Source organism: Opisthocomus hoazin, chromosome Z, assembly GCF_030867145.1.
Source record: "Opisthocomus hoazin isolate bOpiHoa1 chromosome Z, bOpiHoa1.hap1, whole genome shotgun sequence".
Classification (NCBI taxonomy): domain Eukaryota; kingdom Metazoa; phylum Chordata; class Aves; order Opisthocomiformes; family Opisthocomidae; genus Opisthocomus; species Opisthocomus hoazin.
Window position 1 is genome coordinate 54,077,122 of NC_134454.1, and position 22,151 is coordinate 54,099,272.

Here is a 22,151-nt window from a genome sequence, read left to right on the forward strand (position 1 = left end):
GTTCTGCATGTTCATATTCTTCCATTTAGAACACTGTCAAAGAATTAGGGACTTTAGTCTCCATATAGCCAATATAGTATATTTCTGGTGACCTAAATACAACATTGAGACAGTAGTGTTTCTTTAAGGATATAAAGTATGTGCTACATTGTGCCCAGGGGTAAACCAGTGTAATAGAAAAGACTAAAGAAAGGAGCAATATTAGGTTTTGAAGGTGGATTTTAATATTTATTAATATTATCCAGATTATTTTCATATAGTATGGTGAATAGTCAGTTGTCTTAGAAGTATACCTAAAAGAAGTCTATTATTTTTGAAAGACACAAAAAATTATCTATCATCTGCTAACTACTCATAAGTGCTTTTGTTAAAGACACAAATAAAAGAAAATGCAAAGAGAGCTTGCCATCTAACATTTAGAAGAGCACATAAATTCAAACTGTACCTGTAGGAGATACTGGAAAAGGAAAAATTTCATAGCACTACAGAGACATTCAACTGAAAATAAAACATAGTTCTTTCTGAACATGAATTTCAAAACTAGTTGGCTATGTACCAGATGTTAAAGTTTCCTTTTCTCAGTCATATTAAAAGTTTCTACTCTATTCTGCATATGTTTAATGTAAGCAAGTACTTCATACAATCAGAAAGCAAAAAGGTTAATGAATAATTTGAGTGATGAAATTCTTCAGAATTCAGATAACCTTTTCAGGTTCGTTGGAAGATACTAAATTCTGCACCTCAAGCAGCATTATGAGTTCTTCTGTGGGATTTTGATTGTGACAGTCTTAACTTCTGTATATTCATGAAGGCCATATTCTCCCCTAGATAAAAGAGAAACAAGAGCATTATTTGTGCTAATGTTTTTTATATGAGTTATGTCCTAGATGGGATTTTCAGTGGTGCCATGCAATTGGCTGGATGTATAACAAGTATACTAGACATATTTGGAAGACATCTGTGCAGCTAGACTGCTGCTCGAAGCCTTTTCAAAAGCTACAGCCACTGTCTCCTGGGAAAAGTGGGAAAGAGACCAGTTTCACTTCTATGCCAAAGAATGGTGTTTAATCAACTCAGTGCATTTCTAAACTGGGTCTCGGGGCAGCAAATCAGGCACATGTTAGGTCTTCACAAGCATGGTCAATAAGTTATTTGCAAAGGCCTTCCATTGATGTCAAGAGTTTTCTCCAGAGTCAAAGAATAGATATTTCATCTCAAGCAAATGGAGGACATAATGAATCCACTATGAAATCTCCCAGACAGTGAAAAACACTTAAATCTTACTGACATGTTATTAGCATGATTCGACCTTTATGTTTTACATGATGAGATGAAGCTTACATGTACGTCTAGGTGTTTGACATCTGATTCAGTCAAACTATTTAGACATACTTGATTTTTTTATAGAAAAAGTGATTGCTACAGTATAATGTTGTCCAGTTCTCACTGCTGTTTGACTAGGTACATATGTATGCAAAACAGAAATCTTTGCTCAGGACTGTCATGCTGCAGGAAAACATTTAATGAATCTCTTAATTTTTGAAGAGAGATTCTGTCAGTATGTGACATTCAGTAGTTTAATTCACAATGATATTATCATTTCAAGAACTATAAAGGGAATTTTATTCTGGGATTGACACATTAACTACCTGATTATTTCGGTGCTGTTGTTTCACACATATTTCCATCTCTCCTAAAATTGGTTCCCACGTTTACAAATTTTTTCCCATGGCAGACACCTATCTAGTGCTAAATCCTTCCTTGTCCTGCAGCAGGAATATTTTTATTGGTTCCCTAATCGTGATTTTGAAAAAAGCACTAGGAAAATCTTCGTTTGCACAAAAGCTTAACTCCTTCAAACTGCAATGTTATGGAGAATGTTGGTCTTTGTGACAGCCTATTATAGTTTTTCTGTTATTTCCAGCAAATAAATCCCCAAAATATTTCTGCAAAATACTGTTATTCAGAATTGATGATATCCCAAATTTTGGCACACAGCAAATGCAAAACAGTCCTTGATGGTAATGACCCAAATTATTGTGATTTTTTCTTTTTGACATTTTCTAAGGCTCTCAGCATTGGCGTAACTCTCTTTCTTTGAAGTTAGTGGGAGCTTTGACATCTGGAGCAGATTGAGTCCAGTGATAAGCAAGCATGAAAAACTAGCCTTTATCTCTTAAAAAAACATAAGAAAATTTAGAATAAGGAGCTCTCAAGCACTTCAGCTGAAGAAATATTTTTTAATTACTTCCATTATTCATTAAAGGTACTACGCATTTAGCTTAATAAAAGGGAAAACTATGTATTTTGATTTTTATTCATTGCTTTAGAAATAATTTGTTGTGCCCAGATACATGGCATGTTTAACAAAGGAATACTTGTGATTTATTTTGCAAAAAACATCAGAAGATGTAATTCTATGTAATGTAATGAATATGTATGATAGCAAATGCTTCTCTATGTAAGGCTTGAAGTAATTGTCTTGCTAATATGAAGATAAGGATGAATGCAGGTAAGACAGGACATGATTCAAATTAAAAATGGACTAAACTTTAGAAATCTGAAAGAATTTTATTAGCTTATTATTTCTGTATAGACCTCCACTTCTATTTTGGGAAAAGTCCAAAAGTCCAAAGATTACAGAGAACTACTTTTGTCATAACTCTTGACCAAGCTGAAATGTAATGTGAAAATGTTATTGTCACAAGATTTTAAACTGAAAGCTCTTGTTTAAATCAAGGATTTTGAAATGTCTTGTGTTTTAAAAAACCTAGCATTTAAAGAGGATTCCACAAACTACACACATACATATCTTCGTGCATATGACACTTTCTCTCTCTATAAAAAACTGTAAGCCATAAACATAACGATCAGTTTTGTGCATCAGTGGACTGCAAGCTAGTAAAAACAGTTATTTTGTAATTTTCTTATTTGATTTATAAAAGAATTCTTTGCTTGATGTTGTGTCTGAAAACATGAAGTCTCTAAACAGTATATAGACTAATTTGACAACATGTAAAACTGGGCATCCTAGATATGAATGTTTAAAGTTGGGTTTTGGAATTTCATTCTGCATTTCCTGTCATGCTACATTTTTAAAAGTATTTACTTACATTTCCCGTCCATTTCCTGACATCTTAAATCCTCCAAAAGGACACTGAGCAGATACTGCACTATAACAATTCACCCTGGAAGAACAGGAAAATTACTTTCGACAACGTGAAACAACCTTTTTCACTTCTGAAAAATCAGTGGTTTTCTGTTGATTATAAAAAAACTATGGTGATATTCACAAACTATAGCGGAGTAATATATTTGCAAAGTTATGTGTAGTTCAAGGTTCAGAGATACAAAACATTACCAGAAACTACACTTATGATCAGGGTTCTAACATTCATCAAGGGTCTTCAAGCAGAGTGACAGTCATGTCTTTCTCTGACAGTTATGATAAAATTCCTTCTTAATTTGTGCATAAGCTGTCAAACCAAAAACTAGTCACAGTTGAGTCTTCTGCAGGTACACTTCCAATAGGTAAATTCAGGATTGCGCCAGGATATAGTTTGGAAGTTTTGTTTAATTCTACTCAATGTTAAACCATATTCTATATTGCAGTTGAGAACAAAAATACAATAATGAGTATGAAAGGAATTTCATAAGGGAATTTGCAGTATGAAGTGTTTTGGCAGAATGTGCATCCTGCTCCCTAGCTGAGAAGCTCTTGCTGTCTTACAACATTGTCAAATCAGATATTCTTTATTTTCATATCTTATAATTTCTCCTGCTGTTGGTCTCCTTGTTTCAATAAAAGAGGTTCTTCTCATAGTTAAGGATTCCTAGACAGACCAGATATCATGTAAAAATCAAAGATTCCACTTTTTTTTTAAACTTTCTTCCACTTAAAGAATACTAACTCCTAAGAACAACATAAGCATATGTTTTTAGGTCACAGGACCTGTGCAGGAATTTGTGCTGACTGCAAGGTCTTTCAGAAAAAATGTGAATAGGACACAGGTTTTGTGTACAAGTTAAATTGGTTGAACTCTTTCTGATGCATTGAGACAACTGTAGGGAAATGTAGGTCTCTGTCAGTGATAGTCATTAGACTCAGTCTGCTATTCCTCCAGGCTTTCACTCTTGCATCTCTCAGACCTTGCCTTTCCAGTTCCATGTAGGTTGCCTCTTTCTTTTCCGTCTCTGGAAATTGTCCTTGTAACAGATGTCCCCCACTTGTGTTTCCTTCCTTCCTTCTTTCCTTTTATCAGTGTTTTCCATCACAGGTGGATGTTCTGCCCAGGTTAATAGCCACAGAACTTCAGATAATTAATTCCTTTACATTACACAAAACGATCCCTGCATATTCAGTATGTATTGGGCTATCCCCAGATTCTGAAGGGAAAGGGAAGTAGCACTTTTACTGTGTTTCCTTTATCTCCTTTCCTTTTTAGCAAGTCAATTTCCTTTTTCAGACTAAGGTTACAGGACAATTGTGTGAAGACTTACAAGAAGTATTTGTTTAATAGCACTTCAAGTATGGAAGGGTGAGGTGAGGAGAGACACAGGAGAATGGCATTAACGGCATTCCTCTCTAAAAACAATAACGAATTGAAATATAGAAGTGCGCCACCTAGAGCAGTGTAAAATGTCCTACAATACTGCCATTCGCACCTGAAGTTCTGAAGGAAGAATTAAAAATCCATTACTTACCATACTGTTCCAGCCTGAAGAGCAGCTGCAAATGTCAGTGCTTTGTCAATGTCTTTGGTAAAAACTGCTGCTGCTAAGCCGTAGGTAGTATTATTTGCCCTCTTGATAACCTCATCTACAGTTTTAAACTTCATGATTTGTTGAACAGGTCCAAATATCTGTTTCAGACACATGTAGACATTCGGACTAGTATAGCTTACTATTGTAAATAAATTATATTTTTAAAGTTTATTTCTGTCAGATGGCCTTATTCCTGAAGTCATGTAGTCAAGACTGTACTTCTCAGAAGGGAGTTCTCAAAACAATTATAAATTCATGTAAACATAATATTTTGATAGTATGGACCAAATCAAGATAATCTACTGTAAAATGATGATTAAAACAATAAATGACTAAATAAAACGATAAATGATGAAAACAAATAAATAAGGATGGAAAGACACCCACCATAAAGGTAGTTTGCATGGAGTCACAGTATGCTACATATCTATACTGGTTACCAACAAACTGCCATTTTCTTGGTAAGCTCCAGTTCCAGAGTTGAGAAAGACATTTAACTTTTCCTTCTCCTCAACTTTCTATTACAGATTTATCTCTGCAGGTAGCCACACAATGGCGCACCTACACCAAGTGAAACAACTAATTCTGCATTCTATATGGGTGTTATGTGGGATAACAGTCCCTCAGGCTTGGCTTTCCAGCTACTGATACTCTGTATTCTCAGCCAGAGGTGCCCAGACCCACCACACAGTGCCAAGGCTGCGTAGGGCAGGGGGGCATTACCACATCTAATTACTTCTGTTCCCATAGATCACTAGCTTTCCACTTGTTTTCCCTGGAAAGTGTTTAGTGCTAGTTTATAACTAGAGTTGTAGGGATTGGTTTATCTAGATCAGAAAACCACTGAACATTCCCCCACTGTTCAAACTGTGAGTTTTGGAACCTGGATATTCTTTAAATTGCCTTGGTTCTCTGGGGTTTCATTATTTGGTGCACTCAAAATAGTGTAAAAGGAGCAGTTCCTGTACTGCTTACCCAAAGGAAACAAATACCTGAAGGGTGGGTGTCAGAGGGATGGGGCCAAGCTCTTTTCAGTAGTGCCCAGCGACAGGACAAGGGGCAATGGGCACAAACTGAAGCAGAGGAAGTTCCATCTGACATGAGGAAGAATTTCTTCCCTCTGAGGTGACGGAGCACTGGAACAGGCTGCCCAGGGAGGTTGTGGAGTCTCCTTCTCTGGAGATATTCAAGACCCGCCTGGACAAGGTCCTGTGCATCTTGCTGTAGGTGACCCTGCTTCGGCAGGAGGGTTGGACTAGATGACCCACAGAGGTCCCTTCCAACCCCTACCATTCTGTGATTCTGTGATTCTGTAATAGATCTGTGAAGAAATCTAGCTCTGTGCAGTTTCCTATCTGCCTCCCAGACCTGTAGAAACAATCCAATTGTTTCTCATATAGCTCTCTCCTGTTTTACAGTGCTCTCCCCTTCACAATTAACTTTAGATCCTCTGGTGCTCATTTAACTCAGCCTTTTGACTGCTGCTGAATGCACTAGGCATGTTCAGCAGATTGCATCAGCAGTATCTCTGGCTATATAAAGCAACTCTTAGATTTGTAACAATTTTGAAAGAGCTTTCTAGTATGAAGAAGCATAATGGACACCAACTGCAGCACAGGCAGCAGTTATCAAACAAGATGAATGTAAAAACTACCTAGAGAAGAGGTCTTGACTGGACTTTGTGGCTGTGTTTACAGAAGTTTTTCTCAATGGCATAGCAACTCTGCACTCCTAACTCTCTCTTGTTCCTTGCAAATGAGCACTGCTGTCCTGGCACTGCCACCTTAGTTGGATCAGTAAAAACTCCTTCAGTGTTGTGTAGACACTTCTGCAAACTGATCTAGGTTAAATAACCCTGAAGAGCAAAAGCTCTGCTTTACTATCACTGCCAGCCACAAAATGTCTGTGGAAGCACAACCTAACTATTTTCTCTTATTTCAGAATTGCTGATTGGTGCATGTTGTGTCCAAACCCCAACTTAAGTGGCTTCCTAGGCAGTGCAAAGAATTCAAAAGCTCTGCCTTCAAGGTTTGCTTCCCTGTTACAGGTTAATGTGACTCAGATATGTGAGACATCGGCATTTCTTACCTACTGCCAGCTTAAGCTGGAGCCTTTGTTGGCAAGCCAGCCTCATAGTCCTCTCCCTCACCTCCGCTGAGTTGGTAAAATGGGCATCAGAAACAAAGAAAAGCATTTTAAACACCACCAGGATGGAATGAAAGATTCACTGGGAGTGTTTTTAAGTAGCTACTTGACCTTCTAAATGGATATTTTGTATGGACATGTAAACAGACGATCTCCAGTGAGAATACAGACTGCCAAGAATTTATTTACCTCTTCTTTGGCAATGCGCATATCGTCTGTAACGTTAGAAAATATTGTAGGCTGGATGAAGTAGCCCTTGTCTCCCCATGGACATCCTCCACATTCCAGTTTGGCTCCTTCTTTTTTCCCACTCTCAATTAGGTCCAGGATTTTTTGAAACTGCTCCTTATCAATCTAAAAGAAAAGATATTACAGGGAAGAAAACAGTATACACTGATAACAATAGTTCTTCTAACTCATTAACCAGAACCTAACGATGTTGCAGCTTTGTTCAGTTGCATGTGTTGCTGTGGAACAGCTGAAGAGCCCTGCAAATATTCTTGTCACTGACTACTCAAAACCTTGCAGGCTTCTCTCAAAGCGACTAGTTGCCAGAAATTTTGACATAGAGCATCATCTGTAGAAGGACTGATACCATGTTTTTCTTTAGTAAAAAAAAAGAAAAAAAATCTATAAAATTAATGTGGTTGATACTTCTCCCAGTGCTCTTGCCAACTGCAAATGGTTCATCAAAATAAAAACTGCTAAGCCTGATTCTGCAAAAATAACAGAGGGTTTGATCTAGCCAGCAAGACTCTTCTGCACTTCACTAGGTCTGGTAGATTTGCCACACTGTTTTCCTCAACTATTAAGAAAGATAAAAAACAACAATAAAATATAACTGAACTTAAATGCAGTTTTCAGTTCGTTCTGATTCATCAGTGGAATAAAGACACATTTGTGGCTTGGGAAACATAGATGGCAAATTGCGTATGGTATGAAGCCAATCTTTGCTCCTCCTCTTGCCCAAGCCTACCAACAATTTCAACATATGCCAAGCATATAGTAGCACGGCTCTATAGTATATGAAAATGCATGGTCTTTGGCTGTAAAAGGAGTTTATAGTGGCAGTACAATAGGGGCTTCTATTTCTTCAGCCCCTTCCAGTTTTCCGAGGCAAAGTGGATAAAAGGAAATAGTGTAAAATGGGACTAGAAATGGATCACACACTGTTTCCTTTCCTCCCCTCTCTAACTCAAGCAATCACCACTTTTATCCCAAAGGCAAATTGTGCACAAGACAAAATTTATGTCAAGAGAAACTTGATGGTAAAGCTTGTTCGGTAGAGGCCTCTAACATCCTCTCTTTTTTTCTTTTTAATTTGTTCAATTTTTATGATTTTTCCTTCACTCTTTTAGAGTTCTGCTCTTCAAGCACTGGCGTATGAAGATACTGAGATTAATTCTAGGAGGACTCTTGCAGAGGATCTTCTTCTTCTCTGTGATCATACTGTTCAGTTAGCAGAGTAGGTGTGTGTCTTATTCTCTTATTCATGCAATAAAAATGTTGCATTTCAGTTTAGGCAACAAATATTACCATAATCATAGAACACACAATATTTTCAAAGTTTCTGGGGAATCCTGGATACATATTAGGCTAAACAGCTACTCAGCTAAAGCTGTGATCAAAGCTTATCTTTATAAGGATATGAATTTATAAAGATATTTATAAAGAGGTGATTTTTAGTTTGCTGCATTCCCCTTGTCATTTTGCTTTCTAACAATTGCCTTTCTGCATGCTGAAGACACAAAATTTCTGCTACCCTGGTGGCCAAACATCTCTTGCGTGTAAATATTCTGAAATGAAGACAAGGTCTAGATGATACAGCTCATATTGCTGTCAGTTGTCCCTTTGTTATTATTACCATCATTATTTTTCTTAATACAGTGTGAATTAGCATATATATGGTCTTTCGCATTCCAGTAGGGTCTTTAGCTATTCTTTGGTGCCCAAAGTGTGAAGTGTGACCCAAACTCACTTCCTGAGGCAGGTGCTGCCCCAGAGGCCTTGTGAACTGGAGAACAAATATGGATTTCAAGGAGTCTCTGTGACAAGAGAGCACAGGAAGTATTCCTGATACAGACTATTTTTTTTGATTCTAGAAAGAATTAGTGAAAGCACAACAAGGAACTTGAAGACAAAGCAAGATATTTAACATAATTTCCGTAAAAGAAATGCACCGAAGCTGCATGGTTACAATTTTCCATTAAGTGGGTTCATACCAGTTTAAAATGAGAAACTTTTTTAACCTGTGAAAAAGTTAACATTTCTGCTAGAGCTTGCTAAAAATACAAATACATCAAGAAAGGCAAATTATGAGACTGGAGGATAAAAGAGTCTTCATGCTCTTTCAAATGTTTTCAGTAATGCTTTTTTCACGCAATTAATTTTTTTTTTTTTTAAAGTTTACTTTCATCTCTCATTTAAATTGTTAACATGAATTTCAAACTCAGTAAAGTCACAATAGCATAAGAGTGGATTCCTGTTAGTTTTTTATTAGCTGTGCACCAGACACCTGGAGTTTACTTGTTTCAGTCTTCCTGCCCTCTGGCATTTAAATTTATTTAGCTCAACATATTAGCTTGTTAGCCAGACATGTTGCAGGATATCAAAATAGCATCCTTACTATTTTTAAATTCTCCAAAGCTTGTGTGGCTTGGAATGCAGTTTTCAATTTACTTGGTGTATTTGATTACATAAAATCACTGTGATTGATAACCAATGAAGAACATGTTATGTTATCTGTCAAATGTGTGGCAGTTGTTTTATTGCCAGCTTTTGCTTTGTCTCTAATTATTGTGGATCAACCCAGCAGCCGGAAACTCAGCACAAGACAACCACTTGCTAACCCCTCCCCTTCCCCTCCAGTGGGATGGGGAGGAGAAATGGACAAAAGGAAAACCTCATGGGTTGAGATTAACACAGTTTAATAAATCAATAAAGGAAATACTACTACTAGTACTAATATTAATAATAATAATGATGATAATGATAACAATGAATATGCAAAAAACCCTATATACAATACATTTTTTCTCACAGTCCAACAACCGATTTGCAGCCACTGCCTAAGCAGTGATTGTAGAACCCAAAAACACGAATTTCACTAAATTCCCAAAAAACTTCAAAGTACCAGACACGAGAGGATTCAAACTTGTGGAAAGGAGAAAAACAGAGATACCTGCCCACCAGCCAATGCCCATTCATAAACTGAGCATGATGCCCATGGTACGGAATATTTCCGTTGTCCAGCTTGGGCTATCTGTCTGGCTGTGCTCCCCCCTAGCTCCTGTACACCTGCTTATTAGTTGAATATGAGAAACTGGAAAAAAGTCCTTGATTTCATAGCAACAAATGAAAACATCACTGTTATCAACATTCTTCTCGTACTAAATCCAAACCACATCAGCTACTAGGAAGAAAATTAACTCTATCCTGGCCGAAACTAGGACACTAATACACTTCCTTTATTCTGTGACAACTGAATATGTGCATAATAGCTATAACAGGAAAGTATATATCCCATAGTACAAGCTGATAGAGGAATAAGACTCTATGTGAAAATTAATTTAACAATCCTTTAATGTTATTCACTGAATCCACAGCATTGTGATAGCAAAGACTTTTAATGCTGCATTTTAGCGTTCATTTAATGGGGAAGCTGTTGGCATGGCCTTTTAACATAAGCAGGAAAAAGTACAAGATTTTACAAAGCAAAATTAATTGTGCAATATTGTAAAAGTGAGAGCAGCATAATGAAACACTAGCACCTTGAAAAAGCGGAAAAGACACTATTAAATTTTATTTCCTCAACGTACTCGCTTACAGTGACCCTATTTGAATATAATTTTAGCAATCTCTGACATGGGTGATGGCACTTTCACTTTTACAGCTGTTGTAAAGAAACTTTCTCAAGGCATTTCAGGTCTATGTAATTGTTCCCATTCCATAATAAAAGCAACTGGAGAAGAGAGAGAAACCTCACACTTAGGCCCAGGACAGTGGCAGAAGCAACCACCACTCTGCTTTCTTCGTCCTGATCCTCCAGACTAACCACTAGACAACTGCACTTAGCCTTGACACTCATGTAACAATAGGTTTAGAAGTACATTAATCCATGATGTCATGTCATAATCATATTGGAAACACATTACATTACTTACTTGTGGGCCTTGCTGTACACCAGGCAACAGGGGATTCCCAAGAGTATAATTCTTTACTCGTTCAATGCTCCGGCGAACAAACTCATCATAAATAGGCTCTTCCACAAAAATCCTAGATCCAGCTATACAACACTGTCCCTGGTGGTAGAACAGACCAATGTGTGCAAATTCCACAGCGGTGTCCACTGCAAAGAAATGCAGAGTCCATCAGATCATGAAGTTGAATGGTCACATCATAAACTCTACAAAGCTTTGCCATACGATCTAATTTCCCTTTTTAGCACTTTTTATTTTCATGGCCCTTTAAAACACATATATTAATCCATTTAGTTATATCCAAAGCTAGTCTTATCAAGAGTAGCATAGTACATCTAGACAAACACATTCAGCTGTTCTATGTGAAATGTAGATTCAACATTATTTGCCCTTTTAACAGTATCAAGAGGAGTATTCAGCCAGAAAATTAATAAACCTGTAAAGTTCCATATAGCTTCTTTTGGTTCTGCATTCTTGATGCGATAGGATGATCCTTAATTACAGTAAAGGTTGGACAGGCTGTCAGACATTTATATACATTCAGGAGCCACCAACTTTTGGTGGCAACCTAAGTCAAAACTATGGCATGACTGGAAAACATTAAAAACTACCCCTTCATTAAACAGGTATAAATCATTTACTGACAAAGAAAAGAAGAAGAACTCAGGACTTGCAAAAGTAGTAGGTATATGTAACAAAAATGCTACTAACAATCTGCGTCTGCAAATATGATATTAGGACTTTTTCCTCCAAGTTCCAGTGTAACTCTCTTGAGATTGCTCTTCCCCGCTGCTTCTTTAATCTGTTTGCCAACCTAAACGGTAGGGAGAAGAGAGTTTCATCTCAAAAAGTTTATTATGACCTCAATAACACTTCTCTGAGTTCCTCAAAAGTGAAAATAAGTTCACAGTCATCTACTATCCTAGTAACTGTAGAAATGAAGAATAAATACAAAAAAATTTTGAAAAGAAGTGTCAGGGTGTAAGTGACTTGCAGTATACAACCCAGGAATGCTTTCTAGAAGAGTTTGCCTCTGGACACACTCATGTTAACTGTCAAAGATTGTGGAGCACGGCCTCAGTGAATTTCACCTTGATGATCTGGATCTGTGCCCCTGATGGAGAAGGTAAACAACTAAGGGGAAATCCATCGACCCCAAAAAGGAAGTCAGCCAGCTCGTGCAGGACGCATGAACAGTAGAATTCACCAATCAAGTTATGAACAAAGCCGCATGCAACTAAGGCAGTACCGTATCGGAATGCTTCTGATAGCGCGTGAACAACAGCAAGTAGTATATAAGGGGAACTTTGTAAATAATAAAGGTCTTTGGCTAACACTCCGCCAGAGTTTGTGTCTTCAGTCTCCACAAAAGATGTCTGGTGCTTTCTTGGTTACCCCCACTGTACATGCTTGTATCTGTAATCTAAAATAGGCACTGATTTCTGCTTTGCCAGTTACTGCCATTAGGTTGAAATTCCTTTGTTTTATACATAGGCAAGCCCTTTGATGCACAATGTGTATGAGAGAAAAAGTAGGTATCTACACTGCCTGTGTGGCCAACTTGTCCTTACCCCAGTTTCTCCCTTAGAAGGAAGAAGAAGAGAAAATGGACAATGTGAGGTAGAACCCCTATCCTGCTTCTTTCCATTGATTGCATAATTAAAGGAACTACTTAATATGAATCTCCCTGGAAAAACTGTGAAGGGAAAATGTGCTTGTAGCCCTTCTGACTTTGGTCTATAACTGTTCATGTGTAGCAACCATCAAATAGCTTCCTTTCTCTGCCAGCCTTCCTGACTTCATTACTCACTGCTAAATTACAGTGTCGGAAGAAAAGGACTGTCACCAAAGTCTACAAACACACCCTCTGGTCCACCTGCGTTTGGAGGGACACTGGGTGCTGGGAATTGTTGTTGTTACCGTCCACTGGGAACATCTGTGGGATATTTCTCAGATGTCAGGTTTCTGGGTGTTTTTTTTTTTCCTACTGCTTTAGAGTTAAAGGTTTCTAAGAGTAAACATGTAACCATGAATGAGATTTCTGAAGTACCTTCCTACCATCTTGTTGTTACTAAAATTAAGGAGAATGGAGCACAGTCCTTTTCACTTTTTTGCATTTTTAAAAATAATTACTCTTAAAAAATGAAGCAAACTAAAGATATGAAAATGTTTTCTTTTTAAAAGGAAAGACTTATAATACTCTTGGCATACTAGAACCTACTGTGTCTTCTGGAGTGCCTTTGTTTGAAGGGCTTTTCTGCAATACAAACATTTTTTAAATATGTTTAAAGTTAATAATAACCAACAAATCATTAGACAGACTTGGTTTAACAAACTAGAAGTCAAAAGAAAGAAAAAAGTTAAAATAGTTACATAGAGCAAGTTAGACATTAAATCATTACTAGGAATCAGGGGGGCATAGTTCCTTCTCCTTTTTTTCCTGCATTGATTATAGTACCTCTGTAGAGCCTGTGAAAGCTACTTTATCTACATCCATGTGGTGAGAAATCGCTGCTCCAGCGGTGGGTCCAAAGCCTGGCACAATATTCACAACTCCAGGTGGAAATCCTGCCTGAATTGGAGGAGAGAACACTGTAAATTTGGGGAAGGATAATGACTAAAAAAACATGTCTCATACAGTCTTACTTCCCTTTTCAATTCTCCAGAAACCTCTTCTCAGTAATACAGTTATTTTCAGCCCTAGAGCCCCAAATGTGTTCATTCTCCCATGATTTATGCCCTCTTTCCCTCATCTGTCTTTTAGACTATGAAGAAACTATGGGATCTCAACAGCACTTATGAAGGGGAATAAGCCCAGAATCAAAAAACCGTAAAGGTATATCTATTATATTATCACTTAAATTACTCTTTTTTAGCATTAAACAGGACATTGGAATTACTTGCAAGCATTCCGTTTTCATTTGGAAAACTGTGAATTTCAGCTGGTGAGTTACAGCTCCTGAAACTCACGTCCTGCATTATGGACACCAGTCAAATACTTTCGTCTGAGCAACTTCAGTTCTCTACAGGTTCATGCTCACATACAGTCCATCAATGCTTTTTATGCTCATTTAATATTCCAGATCAATATTCAGCCTGGAACTGGTGGGATAGTGAGGTTCCTTCCATTTGCTTAACATTGTGTTTCATACTTGATTTGTAGAGAAAAGTAAGAAGAACATTTTTTATCGGACTAGTTCACAGTGTCTTACTTTCAGCATTTAATTTCCATATCTGTATTAGAAGCTATTCTCTACATATCTGCAAAGGAGCCTTGAGAGGACTATTAAAAAGGATAAGGAGTATTACCTACTGAAAGTGACTATGTATTTTTTTTTTAATGTGGACACTTGAGAAGTAGAAAGCTAAATTGCATCTTGAGACAGTTTCACAAGAAGTCTAAAGCAGCTACCGAAACTATCACTGAGGTTGTGATCACTATCAGGGATTTGGTCTCCAACTTTACTTGAGTAAACTGGGTGTAAATTAAAACTCCACTAGATTTGGGTGAATAAATCTTGAAGGACTTGGTAAGCTAAATATTTGTCTTTTTCTAAAGCTCCACAATATCTACCTGATAATACGCCAAAGACATGTAACAATTGTATACTTAAGCTTCTCATCCAGTTGAACACTGAATGAATGCGTAAAATGAGAATCATCTCGCCTTTTACTAAAAATACTCCAGTGTTATACCAGTCATTACCATTCTGTAACCATTGTAAGTGTGCATACACAAAGGACCACTGATCACATTCCCACTTCTGAGCTCTCCTTTCAGAGAAAATCAGAATATCAGAACAGATATTTCTGTAGGACTTGGAGCAGAACTGAGTTACTTTCCCTGTAAAGTTGATTTTTCAGAGAAATAGACTTTCAGATGCTTATTGTTAAAAATTAAGAGACAGTATCTTTGGTATTTTTTTTTAAGCAATTCTCCTCCTATATTATCTAATAGCATTTATTATATGATTCAATAACATCAGGACTTAACTTCTTCCTGGTAGTCATTTAGTTTCTGTGAAATATTAACACATAACCAGTCAATATGATCTGCTGAGTCATTGTTTTCAAGCAGAATAATAAAATCTGCCTAGTCATTTCCATTAACACTCTGCAAGGTTACTGCACTGATGATTATTGACATCTGTGTCAACTGTTCAAACACGGTAGATTACATTTGTTTATTTTATTGGGAAGCAAGATAGCCAAACTATTTAACCGTTCTTTGGGTGTTTACTGGGCTGGGCACAATAGTCAATGTAACTTTGGAGACACTGTAGAAACCACCACAGTCCTTGTGTTCAAGGGCACAAAGTGTATTCTCCCAGTTTCAGTGTGAAGAGAGTTCAAAAGTTTGGCAGCGGTCACCATTTCAATTTTACAGAACCCTGTTAATAATAAACCTAGGTGGATGAAAAGCTTGTTTAATTGAAAAATAATATTTAGCTGTACAAATAGGTCTTTTTCTGTGATGACTATGTTAATAAAGTAATTACCAACTAACATGAAGTTCTCTACTGTTGGCTCCTTGTTTGTTTTTGACTTTGAAAGGTACTGTGCTTTTGTAACACAAATACATTTGCCAAGGAATGCAATTTACTGAATTTTTATTCAGCATTTTTGTGTGTGTGTGTGGACTGGGCTGAAAGATACGAAAGCTTTTGTCCTGGATTTGCTTCATTGGTTTACAGTAAGGTAAGTTCCTTAGTACAAGGCTAGACATGCAACGAGAAGTACTTGCAGAGGACAGCCTGGCTTATATTAACTTTGTGGCACTTCAGCTGCAGTATACCCTTACATTTCTGAGAAGAGCAAAAAACTGTCCTGTTGCTGACTTACCTCTTTAATTAAGGATCCCATGTAAAGGGCAGACAACGGAGTTTGTTCTGCTGGTTTGACAACCACAGTGTTTCCACAACAAAGGGCAGGGGCAATCTTCCAGATGAACATGACTAATGGAAAATTCCACTGAAAGACAGAAGTGAAGGTGTATCCTATATCTAATACAGCATCAAAATGACTTTTCTTTTTCTACGACAATAGTGCAAATTGTCAGATGGGTGGCTGGACTCTCAGCAAAACTCTTTTCAGTATGACAAAACAAATAGCAGGCAACATTATACAAAGACCAGTGATTTTATTGTATGTCAGTCCAGGGTATCCGAGGTTTTAGTTAAAGCTCAAGAGATAATAAGTGTACTCCTCTAACAAAGTCTTACATAAAGTTGCTGAATTAGTGGTGAAATTGGGAGTTTTGTTATCTTAAATGATCACATCCATCATAAATTCAGTTTTTTTAAGGGAGACAAGGTAATAATGAATAACACGGCCCCTGCCCTCTTCTCTGCAGATTTCACTGGCAGGTCTCTATTACGGTCAGTCCAGTGAGACTGCAGAGCAGCTGACTCCTTTGGACACCATATTCAAAAACATGAGGGACAAGGTCACTGGGGAAATAAGGGTTGCCTCTTTGAGACCATTTCTAATAGTTTTGGAAGCATTAAGCCCATGAGCCTCAGCACGAAAAATACAGTGTCCCTTGCCTTGATGAAAGTGGGAAGAAAGGCACTTAACAGTTATCTATTATGCCAGAAAGGACTGGAGGAGTGCACACCAACTGTTCTTTATCTCTCTCCTTATCTCACTTCAGTCTCACCCCACTCCCCAAAAATAACAGGAGCACAAGTAACACCAAGTAAGGAATTACAGGATTTTCTGGATCTTCGTCATTAAAGTGTAACTGTGTGAGCGGAAGGCAAATGGACGTGTTAAGCTAACAAAAGTGTTTTGCAGTGTTCATGTAGGTCTCAAAGTTTCTGGTTTACGTAAAAACTTCCAACTTGGTGGATTCACTTGTCAATGGAGATAAAATGAAGATATATGAGAAGTCATTGAACATTTTATAAAGAAGCCAGTGTTTGTACTAACTGCTTCTACTTCCAGGATGCAATTTTACTAGAAGTGGTCACATCTAGTGTGTCAAGTTCCTTAGCGTATCTTGACTCTGTGTGCTTTACTTGAAATATCTAGTGTCTGACCTACAAGGGACTCTAAATCACCAGATTCCCAAGTTCTTCTAGAGGCTGGATCCATATTCCAGTGATGTTCTGTAAATCAATGTGGTGATCTAAAGGGACAGCAAATCTGCAAGTTCAAAAGAAGGACATCAGGAATATGCGTGGGACTCGCATGTCTGCGCAAACCTGACAGACAAGCTGACTATTCAGAATCTGGTAAGCTGTTGAGCAGGTCAGGTCAGACTGCCCTCACCTACCATGTGTAAAGAGGTGGGTGGATTAGGAGCGTCTAGTGCATACAATCATTTTCATAGCAACCCATTCATCGAAGCTGTGTATACCTCACAAATAAGTTTAAAGGTGGAGTTCCTTCGTGTGTTGGATGTTCAGACTGAGACAGGCCTTTTGAATCTTAAGTTAAAATTAGTGACTTCAAAACTGGGAATTTAGACGCCCTGAACAGGAGCTTGGGAACTTATAGCTCAGTATCACTGTGCTTATTTGACACATTATTTGTGTTATTAATTATACCAGCAATGTGGTAAATAAGTCATAGTCATAAACAAAAGTCAAGCTGTCTGGATGCTGTACAGAGCAGAACAGATATTCCAGGTCCTGAAGAGTTTACAGGCTGTAAATAATACCCTCTTCTACTTGTTTCTTTCTAATTCTTTCAGTTCCAACAAAACACTATTCTGTCTTTCATACAAATCCATCAGTCAATCTTTCAAGATTCATTTTTCCTCCAAATACAGGGAGGGGAGAGGCAAGGCTGGACTAGACAGATTCATCAGAAACTTCATGTGGCAGAATTTGATGAGTACTCAGACTAGTCTCTACTTTCAGGGCCTGAAAGTTTCTGATTGGTAAAGTTTCACAAATGCACTTTCATAGACAGGATTTCGAAAGCATTTCCATTTGTAATAAACATTTTTGTTTTACATAAATGGCTTCAACTTACAGGAATAATTTGGCCACACACACCAATAGGCTCATGTCTGGTGAATGTAAAAAAGTTTCCATCTAGGGGAAGAAGAAATAAATTAGACATTTAGACAAAACATTTATGAGAAAAAGTTAAATCAGAAAATTAAAGTTGGATACCAAACTTAGCTGGATATAATTTTACTTACAAATGTTATTTTCAAAATCTTAACTATGCAAAAAATCAACCACAAAGTACATCTGGATTCAATATCTACTTTCTTCATAGGTCCAAGGTTTGACGCTGCCAGTCTGACTGACTTTTTGCAGTGATAACCCTGCTTCTCAATATGGTATGCACAGCACACCACTGAGCATTCTTCATTTTTTTTTTTAATTTTATCACCCTTTGTTTGGGAAAGTGCTCTTATAAATGCAGCTTGCAATCCTAGGTACGTATCAGGCATTTTTTAATATTAGATCTTAGCTTAAATCAAATCCATTAAGTATAAAACTCTCTTTGATTCAAATAAACTTGTGCTACATTAAGCCTAGTATAGAGATCTACTTGATGTAAAAAAGTTGGAAGCATTTATCACTCTGGTTTTTCATAATTCCTTCTTTATTACCATTCTTTGTCCTGAGAGAAGGCAGCTAGAAACAATGTTTTCATAGAGCTGTTTAAGGGGAGAGGGAAGAGAATGAAATGCCAGCAAAATAAAGGAATGTTTCCTCATTCCTATCTTTTAGTACTCTGCCTAATATATTATCCAATAACCAAAACAAATATTGCCGTTTGTGCTAATCTTAGCTTTTCAGCCAATACTTGTTTTTCATTAATGTATCATTACATAAATTATATATTGCTATGCAAAAGTAACCTTCTGGACTTCTTAGATGTACAGAGTCTAAAATCTTTTGATCAATAAACAGCACTTATTAGTGGTGTATAGAACAAGAAATAATTGTGAACAACTGCACTAAATGTTTAAAGCAAGGACCATTATATATTTTCTAGAACCTATAGTAATAACTATCTGAAATATTTTCCATTTGAGATATTTTTTGTATTGCAGGACTTTTAGAAAAAAGGTAGTTTTTACAGATCACATTGGCTTCAGTTCTGTACTTTTATTATCTCAAAACTACTCACCCATTGGAACAGTACGGCCATGGTTTTTATCAGCCCAGCCTGCACAGTAGCGTAACGTTTTGATACCGGCACCTAAATCCATTAGGTAGGCAGTGGAAAAGAGTTTCCCGCCATCAATGGTTTCCAATGTCTGCAGACAACAGCAATCACAAGTTTAATATCAAATATTGATAATGGTTCTCATGCTAGTACTTTATCATTTAGCTTTTGATTGTTCAGTCCAGAGGTTTTCAGCTTTTAGTTTATTCACAGTGAGCTATGCAGATAACATGATCATGGCACATTTGTAATAGTGGCATGTTCCGAAAAAAAACAATAACATTTCTTTCATTTTAATCAGTTAGACTATTCCAGTTTATATTAAATAGTCTGTAAGTGTAGATGAACTGATCAGCTAAAATTCTACGCAAATAACTGACAAATAAAATGAGTGGCCTCTCTCAGCTTATTTGCACTGACACCCAAGGTAGGCAGTACTTTCCTGGAAATAACCGTCACATTAACTTAGGATCCTGTGCTTGTATTTAATAAGGAACATCTTTCTACGTGCTTAATGAATGCATTATTAGCAACTTCTATGAGCAATAAGACTCAAAGTATGGAATAAAATATCTCAAATATACCTTGAGTGTTTGATGTCCAAAGGAAAGATATGAGCCATCAAGAACTCTTAACTGAGGAAAATTCACTATGAAAAATAGATATTTATGCAGAAGAGACTCTCTTTTATTGGCTAACTACTGAGTGAACAAACCAGTCTTATTGGAAGCCAGGCTAAACTCTCCACACCATCAATCTCCCCACTAGGCATATATCAACCTTGAGAATAATAATCAGTAATAAGCAAATATTTATCCAACACCTATGACTTTTCAGTTGACCAGTTCTGTTCCATGCGCAGTGTTTTAATGATCCCACAGAGACACTAGCACTTAATAGGGTTGATTTCCAGTCAAAACTGGGTAATGTTGTTTGGGTTTATGCCGGTATAACACCCCTAATTTTTGGTAAATCTAGTTAAAGACCATGTGCAGTTCTCAAGTTGTATCAACATCTTCTTGACATGGCTAGAGTGTTTTTCTAAAGTTTTCTAGCACAGAGACACTGGGGACAATCCTGTTTGGATGCTTAGTAGGAAAACTCCAAACTGTAGTTTCAAGATCTAATCAGATCTTTGAAATACTATTTTCTTTTCTAGACTTACTATTTTATATGTCCAAGGTTCGCTACCATTTCAGACTGTCTACAGACTAATCCTGCAAGTACAATGTTTCACCAAATATTCCTGTGTGAAGTCTGCAGTTCTAGTTACCTGGACACCTTGTCGATACAATTGGAAGAGAACAGAACAAATGCAGAAGCCAGCAATGCTTGATGGCTTTCAGCAACAAGGAACTGATTAAATGAGATCTGTCTTTGTCATTCCAGCAATATCTCCAGCATTGTTGTTCTGTCTCGACATGGGAGAAAATTCTTCCCTGGCCTCAAACTTCTGAAATCTGTAGCTTTGAACATCACAACAGACTGAAAACTAAGAAAAAAATATCTCAGTGTCTGTTTCAGTACTCTGCTTTGATTTCTTACGGCAGCTTACCAGTAGGGCTGATGAGCCTCTGGATCTTCAGGAGAGGCATCTTATCATCTGTCACCAGGGCACCCACCTCAGCAACAGCCCCACATTTTCCCTAGTCTTCCATTTGCTGCTGATGTACTTGAAGAAGCTTTTCTTGTTGTCCTTGACATCCCTTGCCAGATTTAACTCCAGGTGGACCTGAGCCTTCCTCATTGTATGCCTGCATTGACAGCCTTCCTCTACTCCTCCCAAATGGCCTGTCCTGCTTTCCACATTTCATAGACCTTTCTCTTTCACCTGAGCTCCACTAGAAGCTCCCTGCTCATCCATGAGGGTCTCCTGTCTCTTTTGCTAGCTTTCTTGCTCAGGGGGATGCACCGATCCTGAGCAAGGAGGAAATGGTGCTTAAACAGCAATCAGATCTCTTGGATCCCACCTACCTTCTAGAGCCCTGCTAAACAACACTTTAACAGAATGGCAAAGAAGAAGAAAACAACAATCAATAATACCGGTATCCCATTTGATTGGCTGTTTGGGTCAGCTGAACCAGCTTGTTGTGAAAATTTATCCCAGGTGAACCCAGGACACAGGTGATTATCAGCTCTTATCAAGGTGACAAGATTTATTTAGAGAAAACTTGGTTGAGGAAAAGTGTAGATCTGACAGCTGCAGACTTTGGAGTTCAAAGAAATAACCTCAGTCCTTTGCATTTTCATTTTTCTTCTAAAAACACATTTGGGACACATGCAAGTGTGTTCTTACACTATTGCTGTAAGGGCAGTAGAGTGGGCAATGGACTCTTTGCAGGTTTCACGTATTTTGAAGGTGTAAATTTTATGAGCTTATCAGTGGTGCGGTTTGTAACTAATGGCTAAATACTTCAAATTGTGACTAGATCAGTGTGAGGGATGATCTTGATTGTTTGAAGCTCCTCCTGCTCTCTTAAATTTTTGACACAGTTGGCAGAAAACAGGATTCATCTTCAGGATACTGAAAACAATTATCCTGCCTAAATGTTAGTTCCAGAAATTGCTTGAAATAGCAAAGAGACCATCTTCATGGCAGCATCATGTATGCAGTTTAAAACGAGAGGGGAAGGTACTATACTTTCTCTAATTGGTAATGCATTTCCATTTTAAGTATTCTTTCTTGCCTTGGTGCACAATTGGTAGGTGGACGTACTACAGCTTATGTTATAAGCTCTATATGTCTGCTGTTACAGAACAGAAGATGGTAAAGACAGGACATCATTCCCTACTCCCTACTTTCTTACTAATAATAAGTAATTAGTTGCTGCTTTTGGTTGTGGTTAAGATTATTCTCTCACTGCCAGTTGCAAGCTGAAGCGAATGAAGGAACAGTAATACCAAAAT

At 37.5% G+C, this 22,151-nt stretch overlaps 1 protein-coding gene across 1 annotated transcript in view; it reads right to left on the reverse strand.

Annotated features, from left to right (window-relative positions):
• Positions 1-201: 201 nt before the first annotated feature.
• Positions 202-22,151, reverse strand: part of ALDH1A1 (aldehyde dehydrogenase 1 family member A1) — a 43,647-nt gene continuing 21,697 nt past the window's right edge. The window contains exons 4-13 of the mRNA XM_009938873.2: positions 19,206-19,335; positions 18,090-18,151; positions 15,951-16,079; positions 13,567-13,680; positions 11,820-11,922; positions 11,073-11,257; positions 7,099-7,263; positions 4,705-4,862; positions 3,114-3,188; positions 202-824 (exon numbers count right to left, since the gene is read on the reverse strand). Of these exons, the coding sequence (XP_009937175.2) occupies positions 752-824; positions 3,114-3,188; positions 4,705-4,862; positions 7,099-7,263; positions 11,073-11,257; positions 11,820-11,922; positions 13,567-13,680; positions 15,951-16,079; positions 18,090-18,151; positions 19,206-19,335 (1,194 nt within the window). The 3' untranslated portion in view covers positions 202-751. The remainder of the gene's footprint in view (positions 825-3,113; positions 3,189-4,704; positions 4,863-7,098; positions 7,264-11,072; positions 11,258-11,819; positions 11,923-13,566; positions 13,681-15,950; positions 16,080-18,089; positions 18,152-19,205; positions 19,336-22,151) is intronic.